General features: G+C 38.1%; 1 protein-coding gene across 1 annotated transcript in view; it reads right to left on the minus strand.

Moving 5' to 3' along the window:
- stx8 (syntaxin 8) overlaps positions 1-19,519 on the minus strand; it is a 44,858-nt gene extending 25,339 nt beyond the window's left edge. The window contains exons 1-6 of the mRNA XM_084930979.1: positions 19,395-19,519; positions 17,991-18,090; positions 17,800-17,894; positions 17,490-17,600; positions 13,754-13,887; positions 12,856-12,948 (exon numbers count right to left, since the gene is read on the minus strand). Of these exons, the coding sequence (XP_084787105.1) occupies positions 12,856-12,948; positions 13,754-13,887; positions 17,490-17,600; positions 17,800-17,894; positions 17,991-18,090; positions 19,395-19,411 (550 nt within the window). The 5' untranslated portion in view covers positions 19,412-19,519. The remainder of the gene's footprint in view (positions 1-12,855; positions 12,949-13,753; positions 13,888-17,489; positions 17,601-17,799; positions 17,895-17,990; positions 18,091-19,394) is intronic.
- Positions 19,520-20,940: the final 1,421 nt, after the last annotated feature.

Consider the following 20,940-nt stretch of genomic DNA (forward strand, 5'->3'; position numbering starts at 1 on the left):
GAGAACAGGGAAGTACCTGGATTCTCGAACAGAAATCAGGTTATCTAGTGCACTTCCTTGTTATGGTCAAATTAACATTAAGAAGACTACATTAAAAATGAAATGGTCATGTAAAAGAAAAAGACAATTAATGCAGGATTTCCTTTGTCAAAAGCCCATTGAATATTTTTCCTTTTCAGCAATTTTACATGCAAAAAAACACTATGCCTGTGGTAAAGAGTCTATCCAATGTTTCCTATTCCCTATGTTCTCTGTGCCCCCCATCTGTCTCTCTCTCTGTGTCTATGGTGTGTAGGTGGGGTCTCCCTTCACTTGACTCTGCTCATCCCCTGTCCTAGCTCGATTACCTGCCTCCCACCAACTCACCTGTGTGCACTCAATTTACTTAGACTCTGACCGCAGTGGTAAGAAAATGCAAACTGACTTACACGAAAAGTGATTGTAGTGTAAGTCTTCAAGTCAGACCCTGTTTCACACATAATGCACAGGGTCTGTTGTTACTAAACTTTCTCTCTTACACTTCAGGATCATGTCCAGCCTGACTGTGTCTCTGTTGTTCCCTTGCCCATCCACAAACCACCAAAAGCTCTCTCTGCTTGCTGTGGTCTTTCACCACTGCAGCTGCAGTGCCAATTGCCCGCCATTCTCTCCACTGCCCCTGGATTTCTGCTCTCTGCCTTCAGCCTGATCCTTTAACCATCATTTACAGAATGTGAACACTTATGTTCAAATCCTGCATTTGCTTCCTGTTATTTGTAACAAGATTGTTTTTTTCAAAATCACATAACTTTTAAAAACTACAAGATTTTATATTTTAGTTGTCAGAATGTTAAAAAACAAAAAAAGTAGGCTTGGGTGGAAGTATTATTCCTTTAAAATGAAATTACACTGAAATCACACACATTTTCACTGTTGCTGGAACTAAACCATTTATACATGCATTCTAATAAAACTGAGCATGAGCTTTCTCAATTGCTATTTTTAAGTGATTAGAGGCTTTCCCAATAACGGAACAAATGTGTTTTAATTTAAATAATCTGAGTCAAATAACTCATCATCCCCTGTGGTGAGTGGAGCTTCCCGGCAATACGCTGGCCGGCTGACTGACTGAGGAGTTATGGAGGGACTTTGATCTTCAAGCCAGACCCTGTTTCACACATAATGCACTCTGACGCATAAAGACACATATGCTCTCATGCTCAGACACTGACACAAATACACATGTATAGACATTTTGGTCTATCAGCATCATAGAATCAGACACACAGCTAGAGAAAGACACAAGGTTCTTGTATGTGACATGCTTCCAACAAGCATTTGTGTCTCAAAGAGGAGCAGAATTAATTTACAGTGCTTCTCAGAGACACCACTAAGCATTACAGAGTTGTATCATACCTAATACAGATGTTTTCCTGCAGAGAAGAGTTTGGGGCCAGTGGGTATTTATCTTCTGGGGATCAGTGGGGCATGGAACATGAAACATCACAGAGGTGTTTTCCAGCCTGGAAAATTCTCAGAGATGCTGGGATCAAATCCGGACTTTACTTTGGATCTTGGTCTGTACAGCTTTCAAAAAGGTTCTTGAGTTCAAGTTGGCATTTCTGAAGCCTCTCTGAAACCTTTAAATACTAATAGGTGTTTTTTATAGAAATAAGACAAGAAGGTCAAACCGCGTTTTTACTTCCAACCAAATTCAATCATATTGACTGCAAATAACTTGCAGCACTTAGAACAGAAACATGATAATCTGAATAAGTTACATTTTCAAATTGCTTGTTTTAGCTGAGCAGGTTTGAACATTTAAACAAATATTTAAACAAACTATGCCAAAAAAAAGGGATGGACAGATATATTACTTTTCAGAGACTCAAAACAGAACAATAAAGTTTTTATGAAACCATTTCATTGAGCTTAGTATTATTTGTTTTCCATATGTTTACTCAGCTTTCTCAACATGGCACAACTATTTGTTCCCTCTATGTCATTAATATTTATGAACTTTAAAAAGCGATCCAAAATATTGCGCTGAAACACAGTCATGCCAGGAACATATATTTGAATTTGAAACTGACAGAGTTAGGGACATTTGGCAAGCTAGGCTGACAGAAGAGATGAACTGCTGAAGTTTGTGGTGGATTTAGGGTAACTGCACTCTACTCATGAAAACCAGAATGAAAGTTTGGCCACCAGTGCGGCTGAAATAACTTCCCATTTCAGCAGCCTCCCACATAATTGTGGGCAGCTAGGAATGATGGAGGGTACAAAGAAACCGGCACAAAAACATGATGCAACAATACCACATGTTTTGCTGCACTTAAAAACACGGCTAGATGCGCAGACAATTAAACAGTGAGAAAACCACATGTATACACAGTGACACAAACACATTAGGGCAAACATGTGACTGTAGCCCAAGTAGCTGGACTCTACCCTCCTATAAATCAATGACACACACTAACAAATGTGTCATTATCATACTGATCCTATTAAGTATGACAGTGTATTACATGTATATGCTGAAAGCATTTAAGCAGCTGCACCTACAGCTGTCGCATAATTACAGAGTTCCTCCAGATGATGAGTCAAAAGGAGGCGGTGCTGATCACTGAAGGAGAAGAAGAACCCTCCTCAGAGGATTGAAACAAATTAACAAAACCTGTGAGAGATCCTATGACTCCTTCTTCATCTTGCCTAAACGTGGATCATTCCACCCCCACAACACAAGGACACAAGTTTAAATAATTACACTTTGTAGGTGGAATCACACAGTTTTACTGAGTCCTGCAGCTGCTGTGCCGCCACAGCCTCTACTGCCCACTAGTGGATTCATGTGTGGGCTACACAAGTCTACTGCTGAAGAACTAATTACAGTGTTTCTATCATGGCCATGGAGCAAAGAGCAAAAATATAAATAAACAAAACCAAACTATTTTATTCACTTTACTTAAACAATTCACGTAGCCTTGTTTCATTTCAGTACAGTGAAAGTCCTCTATGGCGTTATTTTTGTGCCACTATTCTGAGCGCACGTAAAAATAATTTGAGCGCATGTGAAAAAAGTTTGCAGGCGCAAGTGTTGCATTTTGAGGAGAAATTTATTTTGAGCAAAGAAAAGCTAAATTTGAGTGAACAAAAGTCATTGCTGCGTGCAAAAAATGTATTTCAGTGTTTGCTATTATCCACACACACACACACACAACAGCAGCCCCTCTCGCTCAGTTTTTGCATTTGCGCTGGCTCGCAACGCGTTGCTCGCGCTCTCAACGCGTTGCTCGCGCTCTCAACGCGTTGCTCGCGCTCTCAACATTTCTGGCCGTGCGTGCTCAACTCTTTCTGTACACCGTTATATTTGTGCCACAAAACCAGCCAATCACAGACTTGGATGCAAAAAAATCTGATTGGCTGTTTTGGTCTCCAACTTGCACCTGCAAACTTTTTTTTACGTGCGCTCAAATTTTTTTTACGTGCGCTCAGGATAGTGGCACAAAAATAACGCCATAGTCTTCACTGCATTTTGCAGTCACTTTTCAATAAATGCAAATAAAACTTAACTGAACCTGCCCCCCACAAAGCTGTCCACCTAGGAGAAACATCGGTGTGTGTTGGTCTTCCTTAGTATGGAAAGTGTGTGCCCATTCACACTGCAACATTAAAGTACTGCTTGGCTCAGATGTGTCACAATAGGAGCTTGGAGACAAAACTACAGGCTGGGGTTAAGTCAAGAGTGAAACAGATGAAGCTGATAACAGATCAGAAGACTTTTTTTTAAAGATGATTAAAGACTTGTTGCAATTTATAATGGAACAGTGATGTATCACTCTGAAGGTTAGCTGATAGGCATCACTTAAAGGCCCACTTGAAGCTTGATTCTGCCAAATGCCCCACCAGCGTAATAACAATACGGGGCATGTTATGTCTACCAGTACCTTGCACATATTTTAGTACAAACAAGCAGTGAGATTTCAGAACACTTAATAGTTCACAGTTATGACTATTTTTTACTTCATGTAAAATACTTTATTATTGATGTTCCGAAAGATATTTTGTTTATTTTCAATTTAAAGAAGAGCTATTGTGCTTGTTACTTGCTTGCTTTGTTTATTTTTTTTCTCTTATTTTCATTTTAACCATTTCCTCCACTTTAGATTTTTTTTTTTTTATTTGCTTGTGATTCTTCATTTGTCCATTTCTTTCTTTGCAATAGCTTTAATAAAATATGTTAACCAACTTCTTAATAAGTAAGCTAAATTAGGCTGTCTTTACTGTAATTCCTCTTCACATCTCAATATTGCACATTCTCATCGTTGCTTTCTGTCATACTGTCCTTCCTGGTTCTTTCCTAACCCTCATTTTTAATCCCTTGCTCTTCTTAAATGTCTCCACTCAATCACTGAAGGGATAAAACCGCTTCACCTTACTAGCGGCACAGTACATTTGTAAGATTAGTCCACTATGCTCTCCACCGCACCGTCTGTGATTGCGCCAACTTACATGTGAGGTCTTGCATTAACGTCTAGCTCTCTGACTGGACAGTGGTCTCTTAGCTCTTCATGCAGATATAAATACGACCTATGTGCCAATCACAACTTGACAACATGTGCTGTACATGTGGTCCACACCTTCGGCACAAACAAAATGATCACACACTTAGACAAGGCACTCACACTTTCAAACACACACACAGACTCTGAGGGCAGGCTGCTAAAGAACAGATGTATATATGTGCACTTGCGCACACACGCACACATTAAAACATAAAAATGCCCAGAAGATGAAGGTGCAATGTTCCCCCTGTGCTTAAATGGGAACCACGTGCTGGCTGTGGGTTGAGGCAGACTTAGTAAAGTAAGTCCTTCCACTCATTATGTGGGATGACCCATGCTTCCTTGAGGCTGAGGAAAGCGCAAGGCAGCTTTCTGCTGGTCGGCCCTTTGAATGCAGCCTCCAAACCAGAGTGGTTAGCAATTATATAAACAGAGGAGGAGATTTGTTCCCGTTGTCACTTGCGTTAGCCAAAAGGAACCTGCCAGACCAAGTCGGAGTCCATCTAAGGTACCATTAAATGGCAGGGAACCCTTTGGTCAGAGCCAATGGAACTGGCAGCTGTAAATTGCAAAGGTTCCCATTCATGAATACCACCAACAGCTATAAAGGTAATGTGATTGCCCCCGAATAATAAATATAAACATCAGTGTACTGTCAAATTTCATTTTAAATATATACTTCACAGCTCCTCCTTGTTTTGCATAGAACGTTTTCACACTAAGATTACTAATAAATAAGGTTTACTAGAAAATAAAATTCAAATGTATATTAATACTGTAGACAGTAACACCAAGAGGTAAAGTAAGAACAGCTGAATAAAGCATTATTTAAGGTGTTTATGTGGTACACAAATAGATTTTGAAAAGCATGACTCCCTCTTCTAATTCAATTAAATTCTTCTGATTCAAAAAGGCAGCAATGGGTTGAGGCTGTATCCGTCATCATTCTGAGCTGAATGAGTGAATTAATGTCTGGACAGTTGTGTGTCATACTGGGAGTGTGGGAAAAGAAAAAAACAAGCTCCAATAAGTCTCATAAAAATTAGCAATTGCTGTATATTATATTATATTATCCTATCTATCTATCTATCTATCTATCTATCATGAGTCATGATGACTCATGAGTCATGGCTTAGTCTAAAAGCCGTTATTTTAAAGGTTACAGGAATACTATATGTAAAATTTGTGTAATCTATAATAACAAATGGCAGTAAGGAGGTGTAGAATAAGACACTCTAAAACACACAAAGATAGATTACTGGCAATAAAGCCAAATTCATCAAAGAACACCTTGCCCAGTGAGTGTTTGTTTCCAACGATGTCTCATCTGCTTATAAGACAGTGGTGGGAAAGGTTGTTGAAATCATACCTTCTGGATTTTTTCCCCCCATTTTCCTCATTAGTCTACTCTTTTTTGGTAATATGCACAATTAATAGTTTGTGAAAAAGCTTACAAGTGCCAGTATGGTGGCTATGTATATTGTGAGAATTGATGGACTAGCTAGAGAGTGGAAGGGAACCTTGCCCAGTCTCCATACAGGCCTGTTGGTAGACATCTGGAAGGGATCCGGGTCTGAAAATGAGCTAAGTATGATAGACCACAACTCACTACTGCATCATACTGTATACTGGGCTTCTTTGAGTGCCTGTCCACATGCACAGCATGTCTGTTAAATGTGCATCTAAGCACTTTTAAACATGCATGTACATGAAAGCTAGAAAGCAAAACAATAAACCTAGAACAAAATTAGGTCCCCACAGGAGCCGAATCAATCTGTCTCCCCAGTTAACATGATAAAGTTACTACAAAGCTGGAAGTAAGAATAACTTAGCCGCATGCTAATATCTCAGCTGGCAGATTCTGTCCATTACAGATATACAGATACTCTTATTTTTCCACAGCCATTCATTTTCGGTGAGACAGAAGCTTCTTTAATAAAGCAGAGGTGTACTATAACTATAGGTTTACTCTTTCTTATACACACAGAATATTCTGATAATATGATTTTGTCCGATTTTGTATGCAGTTTCTAAAACACAGGCAGCTGACTTCAACACAGTTTATTAGAGGAACTAACAAAGTCACAATGCCAAAGAGGCAATACTTGAGCTGAACAGACCATAAAAAGATTTTATTTTAGATTTTTTTTCAAAAGAAACATCAGCACCCACAAACCTGCAACGTCAGGATCATTTGATCCACAGACCTGTGGTTTGGGTGGTTCTTAATGTACTACAATATCACTTACATTATGATACAGAGAAACTAAAAATGAGTCACCATGATGCATAAAAAAGGCACAAACTGCTTTAAAACTGGCTTCGTCATAAGTTGGCCACTAGAGAATACCACTTTCAATTTCACATTTTGTTTTTCCATTGATGTTGGACTTTTGACATTATTGGTGGTTAAATAATAAAGAACATGTAAAACGCTTATACAAATGTGTTTCCTGTTGTTTTCGATGGCTGGAAAAATCGCTTAAAAAAATAACTAATGCATAAAATTGTCACAATGTGGTACAGAAGTTGTATGTTCACAAAAGTTTTTGTTTTACTGTGAAACCTTTTGATGTGATTTCAGTATTTGCTGAGCAATGGCTAACCTTCTTAACAGTGGCAGGTGAGATGGCTAAAGCAAGCACAAATGTTTTTCCGGGTGTCTCCACCATGACTCTCTTTTACCACTTTGACAAACCATTTTTCTTTCTGGAGTACGAGCAATCCTGCCACTGGCTTTTTAATGTGGGGCCTTTCTTGCAAACATCTATCACCAGCACACATTTGCTCCAGATGGATCGAGATAAATCAAAGTCAAGATGGTGAACAAAGACTGCTGCTTGTAATGCAAAAACACATTGGGAAAAAAAAAGACGGGTGAAAACCTACACGTTAGGATGTAGGAAATTATTTTATTCTATTCCTTTTTTTGGTTGTTTTGGAGAGTCAAATCTCCTTATAAACACCTACGTTTTTCATACCCTTGATTGCCATGGAAATCTTGTTAATTTCCAGCATCAATATTTTGCTGTACTTAAAAATTTTAAAATGCTTTATTCAAGCAACAAGCCGGTCAAAAAGAAATCAATGTTAATAAACAGTAAAAGATATGAAAACTTTGCAGTTAGGGATTGCTTCAAAGAAGAAGTATGTGTGATAGAAAATAACCTACTGGCACTGAGCCACCGTGTCAGAAAAGCACATAAGGAAACATTCAACCTTTTAATGTATGGATTTTTTCATGCAACCCACCACAGAGTGAAAAGGACTACCAATGACTATCACATTGAGATCAATCACTGTTTATGGCGGAACTGCTGGAACATCGAGAAATTCTACACAAAAAAGCCAGTGTAATCACAAAAACAGTCAAGAAAGCTTTTCTAAATAAGAGAAAGGGTCTTAGTCCACTGAGGGGGGACAAAGAAAGCATGATTGATGGAATGTCTTTAGACGTTTTTCCATTAGTGTCTCAAAATGTTAATTTCTTTACTGTTCCAAACTAGATTATTCATCATTCACTATTGGTGACCCTCATGCCACCGTCATCCCCCTCTCCTTCGCAACTTTATCAATAAGACACCAAAAAGGCCTTAGACAAAGATGGATACCAACATGGATAAATAGAGAAATAAGAACACAGGGACTCGTGATTGATTATGGCATATTTCTGATGGCCCAAAAGTCAGGCTGGACAGAGCATCTTCATTTGGCTGGCTTTTGTTTTCCCATCAGACGTACGTCTATTAAGTTTAAAAAACCACTTTAAAGCCCTTCACGATGTCCTTAAAGTTGTCATTTTCTTATGAGAAATGAAATTATGAGAGTGTGGAACATTTTCCCTTCATCCTCTGTAGCTCTCAATAATTCACAGTCACACACCAGTCAGCCAATCTGGTGGTCACATAAGATGATGCTCTTTTTCGGCTCATTGCAAGCTTGACATTCCTTTGATGACAACACTCTTCTGGACATCGCTAACTCTATGCGTTTCCATTTCGTCTGGAAAACACTACTCACTAGTACCAGCCTCGTTTTCAAACCAAGTGAATCAAACAAACAATAAATCAATCAACAGCTCTAACCACACAGACTTTCTGCCAGTGCCATCATTAGTATAGTTTATTTGCTCACTGAGCTGTTTCTAAAAGTAGGAGCAACCAAGAGGTCTGCGTTCTCTGGGGTAGCTGCTGATGTCACTGTGCAGCAGTGAGTGCCTCTCTCCTCTCCATCTACTGTTTATTTGAAGTCATTATTCCTCCACATATTGGCCCTTTAAACGCTCTGCTAGAGCAGAATCAAATCAGTGATTTAATAATCAGCTCAAAATTACGTCTACTGTGATCTGTTTTAAAAAACAGCTAAAAGAGTAGTAGACACTTGGCAATTAGCACACTTCAGTCTGGGTGAGGACATGCATCAAAAGGTTACACAAACTGACCCACTGCAGCGGCCATTAAATATCAATAATAACAATAATGATATCAAAAAGAACCAATAGTAGTTGGTAAATGTAAAAAGTAGTAAATGTAACTTGCCGATCGCAGACTGATAGTAGACCAATTCCATATTATGGCAACACTTATGGCAGGTTTCAGTGCCAGTGTTGGTATGTTTGACAATCTCAACGCAAAAATCAAATGAGTCATTTATTTGAATAACATAAGCTAAATAGAAAATTCCTGACCAAAACTAAGCAGAAAACTTTCACTCTCTGCGTTTACATTTCCTGGTTTTTAATTACATATAAGATTTGAAAGAACATGCCTTTTCCATACATGGCATATTTCACTTCTGCAGTATTTCACTACCAGTCAAATCCAATTCAAATGTGCAATTTAAAATCTAACAAACGAGACAGCCTCAACTTTGGCCACCCTTTTCAAAAGAAGCTAATTTAGTGAGCTTGCCACTGTCTGTCACTCATAAGTAAAAGACATTGACATGGACTGATGTCACCGCTCCAGGCCGCAATATGAGAAATATCAACACCAATAAAGCAAAATTAATGTTGATCTTTCTTGGTAGTGAGGAAAACTACAGCTGACGCGAGCTGTTTTAGTTGGTGTCGGACTATTTTCGGCAACATTTATTGTGGAAATGAGAACATAATAATCTTTGGCAACATTACATAAGAAACATTAAAAGAAAAAAACTGATGATGACATGTCATTTAACTAATTGTACCACATAAACAACAAGGATTGAATTTCTTATTTTACTGCAATTGGAAAGAAAAGTTGGAAAATGTGCAGTTTGCTCATTTTAGTCTTCTGCTCAACGCAAAGTGAGATAAATGGTCTGCTTGCTCATTTCTACATTTCAGCTCTTTTTGATTCAGTCAAACTGAAGGGTTGAGGGCTTTGGGTTCATCTTAAAACCTCTGAAAAGGGTCAACTTCATTGCTGACCTCACCCGGAATCGTTTCCCCAAAAGGAAATGACTGCAACCTCCACTGCACTTTGGTCATGAGCTAGACTTGACAAGCCAAACTACAAAGAGCTTAATCTATTTATAGGGAAACACAGCTACAGTACAGTGATCAGGGGGAAGAGGAACCCCACAAGACGGAAAGACAGCCGGACGCCGAGGTTACACGCCAACTGTCAAGATCAAGTAGAAGTCTTGACATTCTCCTACTTTAAAACTTAAATCCATTTCCTCTACCTCTCAGAAAACATTCTTCTGACTTTTTATGTTGTCAATTTTTATGTTAAATGCAAGTAAGAAAACTGCCTCGAGCAATCATCCTTTGTACAGAGGAAATAGATTTCTGTATTTTTCATTTTTGATGGCAAAGAGCATCAAATAATTAAAGTTTTTATGCTTCTATACAAATACAGTTTGTATCTAAGCAGAAGAAATTATAATATAACATCTCATTTAAGAATACAGCTACATTTAATGCAAGTACTCAAAAGATCTACAGTTGTGTTGCTAGGATAGAGTAGTTTCAGTTTTAGTCACTGTTGTATCATTTTCCTAAATCAATTCTAGAGAAATTGTCACTAGGTAAATTTAAAGTGTTTTTGCAATTAAAAAACTACATAAAAATATAGAACATATTCATCCTTTTCATGTTTTCTCCGTTTTCATCCCCCCAGTCTAAGGGGTACAGATATTACTGACAAGAGACGAACAAAAAAGACAACAAAATGGAAGAGAGTAAGGGGAAACATTTTTTAAAAGGTTATGAAATAACAGTCTGCTGTCAACAGTGAGTGAGATGCAACTGAAAGGGCAGAAAAAGAACAATCATGGGAAGCAACATAGGAAGGTTAAAAAAAAAAAAAAAAGAAAAGAAATAGTGGAAGAGCAGGCGCTGTAAATCATAACCTGGTGTAAACGAGTTAAAAGAACTTTAGTCCTGGCTGTAAAATGTGGACTGAGAACAAGGAAACTGTAAGAAGCTCAGACCGCTCCATCAGATGATGTTTGTACACTTTAACAGCAGCCCGCATGTCCCCAGATGCCAGTTTCCTTCACGCACCACAAACTGCTTCCATAACCAACACATACAGTGAGATTACTACCTAATATATTGATTAGCAGTCTTGAGAGGAGAAAAAAAGTAGTAAAAAGTGAAGGTTTCTACATATTTACTTCAGATTTGGTTCAGGTTTCAACACATGGGGTCCATTACCCACAGGTGTCACATTTTTCGGCCTTTACAGCAATGAAGAGTTCAACTACCAGCAAATCTATTTTCAAGATTCACGTGAGGCCTAAAAACAAGTTTTTGTTACCAGTGCTAAAATAAAACAAGAAAAATAAATTTTAAGTTTCAACTCCCCCATTGTCCAATCAGGTTCATATTTAATAACAAAACTTTGCAACAAGCTGGGAAAAAAAAAACTTTTCAAGGTACAATAAACACACTAGTTGGATAATTGGAGCAATACTCTGTCTCTGATTCAGTGTGACAACAGGAAAGCAGACAAAAGTCATTCACATTTCCTTTCTTTCTATTCCCTTCACTGATCATTGTCAACCATCATCAGTTAAACATCTGTCATTTCCTCACAGCAGAAGGAAATGTTGGACGTTTTCATACCGAGATCATTCGGTTATACAACCTCTAGACTTGTTTGGGCACAACTGCTCAGACAGGATATTACAGGATAGTACAACGCCTTCTACTCCCAACTGGAAGCTGGTCATCAAAGCAGAAACACATAACTGTACTAGGAAAAGGAAAAACAAAACAAAACAAAAAAACACCAGACGAGCAGGGCCTATAAGGTTAACCAGACAGTCAACGAAAAGAAAAAAAAAAATTCATTCTTTTTACTTTAACTTGGCATCACACTACGAAAATTTGTTTTATAATGTCAACAATACCTAATATAAGATTTAGGCTTTATCACCTATGGATCTCTGCAAATACACAACACCAGTGTTTACAGTCACTGCTAATTGCTGATACTTTGATGTTACGTGTTTTAAAGATAAGCTGGCTAACCACGGAGAGAGAAACCTTCAGTTTGAAGTTTACCCACTTATACTCAAGTGTCTGTGACAGAATCCTAGGCATAACGTCATTCAGCCTCACCACTCCCTTATTATTGCTGTGTGTTAAAATATCTACTTTCCTCTTATATTGACTCTCACTTTTACCCCTGATTTTCACTAGAGGAACTGACAGATTAATGCATCTGTGCTTTCTGTCAGTGCAAACATTAAGAGATAGCACTCACGGTTACATTTTTTTTTTTTACAAAAATTGATAAGATATGGATGTACTTCCTCTCGGTAAGGCAACACCCTCAGGAGGTTGCCTATTATCCACTCTAGTGTTCAGGGAGCAATGCATTAAAGTAATTGTTTACCAGTTGACAGATGTTCATCTTTAAATCTTGCGTCTCAAGTACCACCCATCTAAGTGAAAAAAAAGAAAAACTCTGGAGCAATGCGCTCAATTCTGTACAGCACATCTGCCTGTGATGGAAGCTATTTATGGATTGAGGAGTGATATTTTGCCAGGAATAACTCAAAAGAACCATTAGCTCTGAGCAGATCTTTTTTTTTAAAATTTATTTAAGCTGCCTTAGCACAGGGGTTACATTTCTCTTTAAGATGTATGACAAAGGACATTGGGGCAGACCTAAATGTGATGCCATGTGCTCTGATAATAGTAGGTGTGTGCTGGGCACTGTTAGTTATGTGGTGGTGTGGGAGAATATTAATGTCTATGAGGCAAGTAGTTCCACTGCAGAAGAGAGGTATGGCTGACTGCTTTCACACTGTGTTGTGTAATGTGTCTGGAATTTGATGAATATGTACAGACACACACACGCACATAAAACCTTACCATTCTGTTCATCCAGTTCATTGCCAATCTCCTGGCCCATTATCTTCTGTCGGCTGATGACAGCTGCTAGTGCATCCAAGCCTGCATCCTGAGCTGAGATGAGAGGAAAGAAAACAAAGACTGTTACAAGCTTGACCATGAGACAAAAAATGAATCAACTGATTTTATGTATTGTAATTTACCATGACTGCAAAACAAGGCAAAATGAAACGAATGTGATGAATGATACACAAAAAAAGACAAATGTAGTAGTGGTGACATATATATGTCGTAAATATTTGTGAAACTGGAATGACAGGCTGCTCGTAGAGAAGAGAAGAGAAGAGAAGAGAAGAGAAGAGAAGAGAAGAGAAGAGAAGAGAAGAGATTTGGCCTCTGCAGGTTTCTAAGTTTGACACACTCTTTACCACAGGAATTTTTTTTAACCACAAGTTCATGGGCTTGCCATTACCCAGCTCCACCAGAAATCCCACGTGGGACACAAAACCTCCATATGGTTTGGTTTCATTGTCTTAACAGGAATCTCTGATCCCAAAATGACAATAACCAGAGCCGTAATGGAGACATTGCAATGAAGTGTCATATGGAATCAGGTGAACTAATGTCTGGGTGTTCAAGTCATGTCAGAGCCAGGAGACAGGGGGAAAAAAAACGGTGGTGAGTTTACGATATTCCTTCATGGTGTGAATTATGATGATGCAGTTATGTGCTTTGTTCGGTCAGCACAGGTTTAATACACATATGGTAGTGCCTGGGACTTACTCGTTATCTATATATATATATATCTATATATATATATATATAGAGATATAGAGAGATAGAGAGATATATAGAGATATATATAGAGATATATATATTTACTATAATTTTAATTGTTCTTGAACAGTCATGTAGTTACCCTCAATGACTCGTTGTTGCTGCTGTTTAATCTCTCCAAAGGTCAGCCCCTTGGTCTCATCCGATTCGTTGATCAGCCAAGGGTTGGCTGAAGTGCCTCCACTGGCTCCTGCTCCTCCGGCCATCAATGTGGACCTGTGACATATAATCATAACAATTCTTAGTTTCCCAGCATTCTTTCAAAATAAAACAAAACATAAATAGTAAAAAAAGAGGTCCATAATGAACACTAAAAATTTGCTTTGGAAATTAAATTACTGATACTTTCCAAACAAAGCACAAGCAGCAGTTAAACTATGAAAGTAAAATGCACATCTGTACTATTAAAGCAATTACCTATACCAGAAAAAATCAATCAATTCTATGCTTTTTCTAGGATCTATGACACCCCCACAGATCACAGAAAAACACTGGTTATTTACTTGTCTTTTAATGATTGAAAATACCTCGGCTCTTGCAGTATGTAAACAGTGCATGTTAATCTGTCACAGAACTATGGACTGCAGAGGTTTTGCTCTGACAACGTGACATATAAGAAAGCTCTTTACACTATAATGTGCTGCGCTAAACAACCCTGTGTGGTTTGAAACCTATTCTCCTCCTAATAGCTTAAAGCTGTGTTTCCGACCCCCACCAGTTTTGACTGTCATGCTGTGATGGGTTCAGGGTCTGTGAGTGAGGCTGGTTTTAATTGCGTCTCTTCAGCGCTGTCTGTTGGTCAAACCCAACATAAAGGACCTGAACCACATACAGCTTTACCAGAAATCAAGACAGAAACTGATAATTTGACTGTACTTACTTTTAAGTATTTGCTGTTTTATCATCCTTTCAAAACCAGATGAAAACAGCTTACTTTTTTTGCACAACTAACACAGAACACTACTTTTATCATACCCCCATTCACAGTCTGCTGACTGCTTCAAGTCACCTCTGAAGTAGCCACTAAAGTGCTATTAAGGCTATTCACAATGCAGGCAGGCGGAGGCTGATACAATCTGAAAAGAGGGTGAGACAAGGCATTTAGTCTAATCTCTCCAACAGGTTTGATTACTCTGAGACTATGTGCCAGGCTTCTACTTCCTCCATGCAAGTGTTTTGTGTGAAAATCCAATTAACAAGTCAGCAGGGAGCGCCAAAATCAGTCAAGTGGATCTCTTGGTACCCACAAAACACAGACTGCCACTGCAGAAGCCCGAACATCCCATTAATGACTGAGTGACTTAGACAGGTGAGATTTAACTACTTCCAACTATTTCCACTGCAATAAAATACAATGGAAAGGTTCAGGCATAACAGTGGGAAGATGGATCCATGGGCCAGCAGGGTTAACTCAGGCTTCAAAATAGCCGCCTTCTTAGTCTGAAATGGAGATGCTTGGAATATATTGTTTTGGGGATGGATTAAAGTGTCCCTTTGGCAATTTTGTTCTACTTTTTTTCTATCCAAAGTTCTCACAAAAAAAGAGTTTAAAAAAATCAGCTTAGATTATCCAGGCATGTCCAAATCTACTGCTTCCCACATTCTGTCCTTAGAGACCACACAGTGGGAATGGATCCTACCCACAAATCCAAATTACCCACCACATATCACCATTAAATTTAGGTCTCATTGAGCAAACCAAAAGCCATATGACCACATGATTACAGTTTGCCGAGCTAATTTACCAGCAAATCTCATTTGAGTTTTTTTTTATTTTCAGAGCCTTTTATGTAATTGGGTGTGTGGTCTGTAAAAAGATGAAAGCCAGTGCAAAGCACCACTAAGCAGATCAATCACAAAACCAAAGCTTGTGAAAGATATCAGAGAAAGGCAGTCCCATCAAGGCATCAGCACACGGGTTCTCTAAAGTCTATTGAGCTGATGAAACTGAGAAACTTTGTTCTCGTATTTTGGTATTTTAGCTACTTGTCAAAAAAATAAATAAAATTAAATACCACCACAATAAAGCGTGCTGTACCAGGAATGTTGAGCATCCACAGGGATGCAACTAAAAAACAGCCATGAGAAGCCAGGGAAAGTTAACAACATAACATCATCTCTTCCTGTTAAAGTAAATACCACCTGGCCCACACCAGTTAAAATCTTCCACAAAATAATGACTCTACCTAAAGATTTTCTAGTTATCATGTCTGCCTCACAGCACTGTCAACCTACAATGGTGTAAAACAGTGGTTCCTTAAAACCACAAGATGAGGCAGTCTCACAGAATGAGGCAATCCCCTGAGACTCCCATGTTAGGGGGCCCGACTTCAGCAATGAAATATATACTTAAAGCCTGGTACAAATCATTTTCATCGCTGCATCCCATTTTCCCCTTCACAATATCTATACAGTGCATTAACTTTTTTTGGTAGCTTCCTTAACAGACAGATATGCCAACACGGGCAGCTGCAGCCACTTGGCCTCGTCTCAGATCATTTTTGTCACTGAGTTCTTACCCGTGAACTGTGCTGTGCTTTTTGCAGAACTGTTATTACAATTATCTGCCAAATAATATGAAATGTTGTATTGTATAGCCCATACAATAAGTTTGTATTCAAATTTTGGTGAATGTAATTTTTGTATATTATTAGCGCATTTCCTAGGAAGAGTAAGGGGAGGGGCATATTAGGAGACAGTGAGAGAGAAGGAAAGCAAGAGGACGAAGGTAAGAGAATGGTTTGGACATGTGCAGAAAAGTGATATTGGATATACTGGACAAAGGATGTTGAAGATGGAGCTGCCAGGCAGGGGTAAGAGAGGAAGGCCTAAGAGGAGGTTCACAGATGCTGAAGGAGGACATGCAAACTGTTGGTGAGACAGAAGAGAATGAAAGTGATAGAGTGAGATGGAGGCAGATGATCTCTGTGGAGACTCCTAAAGGCAGCACCTCACAGAAGTATCTGACAGGTATATGTGACAGCTTTGTGCAATGGCACCATACAGATGTAGCTTGCTAAATACCAATGGCCAAAATATCATTGAGGATTTATAATATGGAATCCATAACATCCATGTATATCTCTTATATACAGTGGCGGTATCCGGCTCTTTCCTTAACTAGCAGAATACACTGTGTAAGTATACAGTATAGAGTACACTATGTCAATTGCTAGTAATAAACTTGCTCTTTCTGTTTCCATCATTTGCGCGTGAGTGCGTGCCAAATGTGTAATCAACAGTGCAAAGCAAGAAAATCCATTAACGAAAAAGAATTAGCTATGAACTTAAGCACCCTGTCAAAATGGTAGGCACACAGACTTTCCTCCGAGTGACAGCACCAGGGGAGGTCATACAGGATGTACAAAGACTCGCTGAAAGTTAGTGACCGGTGGCATATCATCAAAGCAGAGACCAGAGCCTATGACCTCTCAGGTCAAGAACACAGACAAGAGAATGAGGATTCATTATTTGTAATTGGGCAACCAGAGGTGGAAATTGTACTAAAAAAAATTCTCAAAGAGGACAAGTTACAAAATGAAAGGCAGCGTGATCTGAGCAGGATGTTCATCAATCAGTGATGCTTGGTTTGCTTCTTCTGACAATGACCGAGAAGTGACAGAAATTATCGGTGAACAAATATTCCAAAGTGGGCGGAGAAGTAAATAAAGTACTACGTCAAGCACTACTGTGATCAAAATATGTTAAGATAAAATGAGATCTTTGAAAGCGGGACAATATGTGATTAGTGATATTTGCACTATTCATTTTCTTAACACTTTATCCCGTTTATAATAACTTAACATGCCTAATGTTACCTGGAGGGTTCAGACTCTGTAATATCGCCCTTGAAAGTTGCATTTAGCTGCTTCTCTCTGGTTAGCAGGTCATCAATGAGATTCTGCCTCCTGTCAGCTTCAGACTGCATTCTGATGAGGCCATGATAAGGTCACACAAAACATTCGCAATGCTTTAACCACTTTTGATGAGCAGGGACAATTTATGTTTCTAAAACTTAAGCGTGTTGCATTATTGAGATCATTTTCTAAACACTCTAATGCCCCCTATTGGAACACCTCTGCCAATGTAAGCAAAGCAGGCTCTTCACAGTTCCAAACTGAAGGATACATGCGGCGAGACGAGGATGCCCGCAACAAACCCTCCTTCAGCTGAGCGATATTTTGTTTCAGCTTCTGAAGTGAAGCCCGTAGCGTCATGTTTATCTGAAAAGACAGAAGATAAGCTCACTACTAACAACAATCAACAAGACAATAGGAATGTGAAGACAATACTATTGTAATTATGAGGTAAGAGGCTACCTTTGCAGGGTTCCCCCCCGTTCTCTGTTGTCTGTTCCGTTCATGGATGTTTTCAGCTATTTCCTGTGCCAAGCGGCAAGTGGCATCGTAATTTTGTAACCTGCAAATGAAAAACGAGGATTAAAATCTCATCTAACTTGAACTGCAACATCATCAAGTAGCCAAAGATGAAGTAGTAAAACTAAGATTAAAACTAAGCATTTTAATATAATAATGGATTATATTTTCATATATTTAATTTTTATAGTACTTTTCGTTACAAGTAAACTTGGTGTGTTTAATATAAAAGATAAAAAAGATGATGCTTTGTGTCATGGTTGTATTACTCCAAAACCAAACTGAATTTAAACTTTCCATCAACATCCTCACAGTGTAACAAGTGTTGCTTGGCTGAGAAGTCATTCGCAAATCTTTTTGGGTCCCTGCGTCAATATTGCACAGAATTTTTTCCCCCCACACTGGACTAAAAAGATGTTACCTGTTACACAAATGGAAGAACTGCATATGCATATAACAGATACTCAGGAGACGGGGGGGCCTTTCCATCAATGAGAAATACCTCTACTTTTGAATTGACACAAGAGGATGTGGATTTTTCTTTATATATCTTGATTATGCTTCCTTAATATCAATACTGTTGTGAAAGTCATAATGTCTTTGACGAAAAAGTGTTTGCCCCTTTCCTGATTTTTATTTTTATTAATTTTTTGGAATATTTGTCACACTCAGGTTTCAGATCACTAAACAGATGCACTGTATTTTAGTTTCGGGCAACTTCTTGTTTGAACCTTTTTTTTGTGTAGGTTGTAGCAAATGAAAAATAAATAAATAAAATATTTCTAAACTTAAAATGTATATTTTGAAAACCCACATTAATCATGAAAATAATGATTAAAGCATAAAACTGTGCAAACTAAAAATTAACCTATTGAACAACGGATCAAGTGAAGACTTTGGATGACGTATTGCCTTAATCGAAAAGTATGAGCTAAATGGCTATCAGAATCATTGTTATTAAATATTATTATTTAATATTACTGTAGCTTATTTGGGTAAAGCGTCAGAAACGCAGCATAAGCTTTGGTTTTATCATGTGACATTTTTAGCATTCCTTTTTCCCCATTCTCTAACGCTATTTGATTTGCTGTTATAAGTAGACCTGACGACAACGACAACAAATTGTTTTCTAATCCGAATCTAAAACCACCAAGCTACTTCCCGACACACGAAGCGATTACTTTTTAATCACGAAACAAAAATACATGTTATTTTATTTGGCTAATCTTCGTAGCTACCACTTTCGCTAGCTATATTCAAAGTAGTTACAATGCGTAGAAATAATATTTGTTGTCCTTAAAAATACGTCTGAGTCATTTTACTTTTGCATTCAAGACAATGACTTACCAGGCGTCCTGAGACATTATGATAAAAGTCAGCTATTAACCCAAGTTTGAACCAACTATCCGGCTGTAATCACCAGCAGCCTGTTTCTTGTTTTGACGAGACGTCACTACGGTAGGCGACAGGGACATATTTCCCAGGACTTCTACAGAGTGCGCATTGTAATAGCATAATGCTGCCCTCTATGGGTTAGGATTTGCTGTTAATTTTTGACTCACAGGTCAGTTAAAGTGTAGAAATTTCAGAGCTGCTCGACTAACTATTTGGGAATTTCAAACGAAAAAAACACTTCAAGCAGAAATAAAGACTCATGGAAAAGCCTTAGACATGGATGACCTACAGTAAAATATAATTTAATATAATTATAAGATGTGATCTCAATTTTCCAAATTTAAAAAGAAATCTGGATGTGTGCCTATGACTTTTAGACGAGCTGCCTCAGCCTAGTCAAAACAACATTATGTTTATCATCAGCCTCTCTCTCCTTTGACTAAGTGCCTATTCCTCTTTCCAGTGTTTCCCTGTTCAATCTCTGTTTTTTCCTTGCAAATGCTGATTGATTCACTTTTGTTCTAGCAGAGTTCTCAGTTAATCATAGCTTCCTTGACAACAATGTCTTATCCAACTTATCATAAATGTAGTAGTTCTTTTATTCATTAGAACAACCGAGGATAAATGTTTTTGTTTATAATCTATCAGACCAGATCCAACTGTTTTATTACAATAAGGAGAGCGAGATTCTTATTCTTACCTATAAATTCCCAATAATCCTCCAAAAGACACTCCAAAGAAGCTGCATATAGCAGGGGAGGGGGGGGGGGTTTAATTAATTTATTTTTATTTTGCTTTTCATACATTCAAACACCAAGAAATGGAAAGATCTTGATACAGCAGCAATATAAAAAGATTTGAAGGATACCTTTCCTCTTGAAGCCAAAGGCCACAAAGTTCCTTTTAGACATGGAAATTTTTGATTGTCATTAACCATTCCACTGTCAAAATTTTCCATTCTTCCAGCAGAAACCACCCCCATGGTCTTGGTTTTACAGAAAACAAGTGAAGGCTGCTTAAAATGAGTTTTTTTTATGCAAGTTAAAGCCAGAATAGTCTAATAGTAAACTTTAGAAAGAACAGCATTTCATTTCACAAGTCTATAAATCTTTCATAAAACTTGTACAGACACATTATTATGAGTGACTCTCAAAGATGAAAACAAATGACAGCAGTAATCATTTAAACACAACTTTGAATCGCTTTTAAAGGCTTACAGAAATAGTAGCTAAAAATCTTTCTCCTAAATACTTAAAACAGACCTGCAAAAGCAACTTACATCAACATCCAAGTAAAAAAAATCTACAACTGTTACCACAGAATTTATAAAACATCAACAATATTGTAATGATAGTCAACATCAAACACCAAAGTGATACGTGTTCATGCTTAGTTTGTTATTTTTACCCTGCAGTAATTTTTTTCTTCTGTACAGAGATGTAGGAAATATGTCAGCCTTAAGAAGAGAAATGCACTTTTGATTGGAGTGTAAGAGTGG

The sequence above is a fragment of the Perissodus microlepis genome, chromosome 6, assembly GCF_051167445.1.
Source record: "Perissodus microlepis isolate ML-2025 ecotype Zambia chromosome 6, ASM5116744v1, whole genome shotgun sequence".
NCBI lineage: Eukaryota > Metazoa > Chordata > Actinopteri > Cichliformes > Cichlidae > Perissodus > Perissodus microlepis.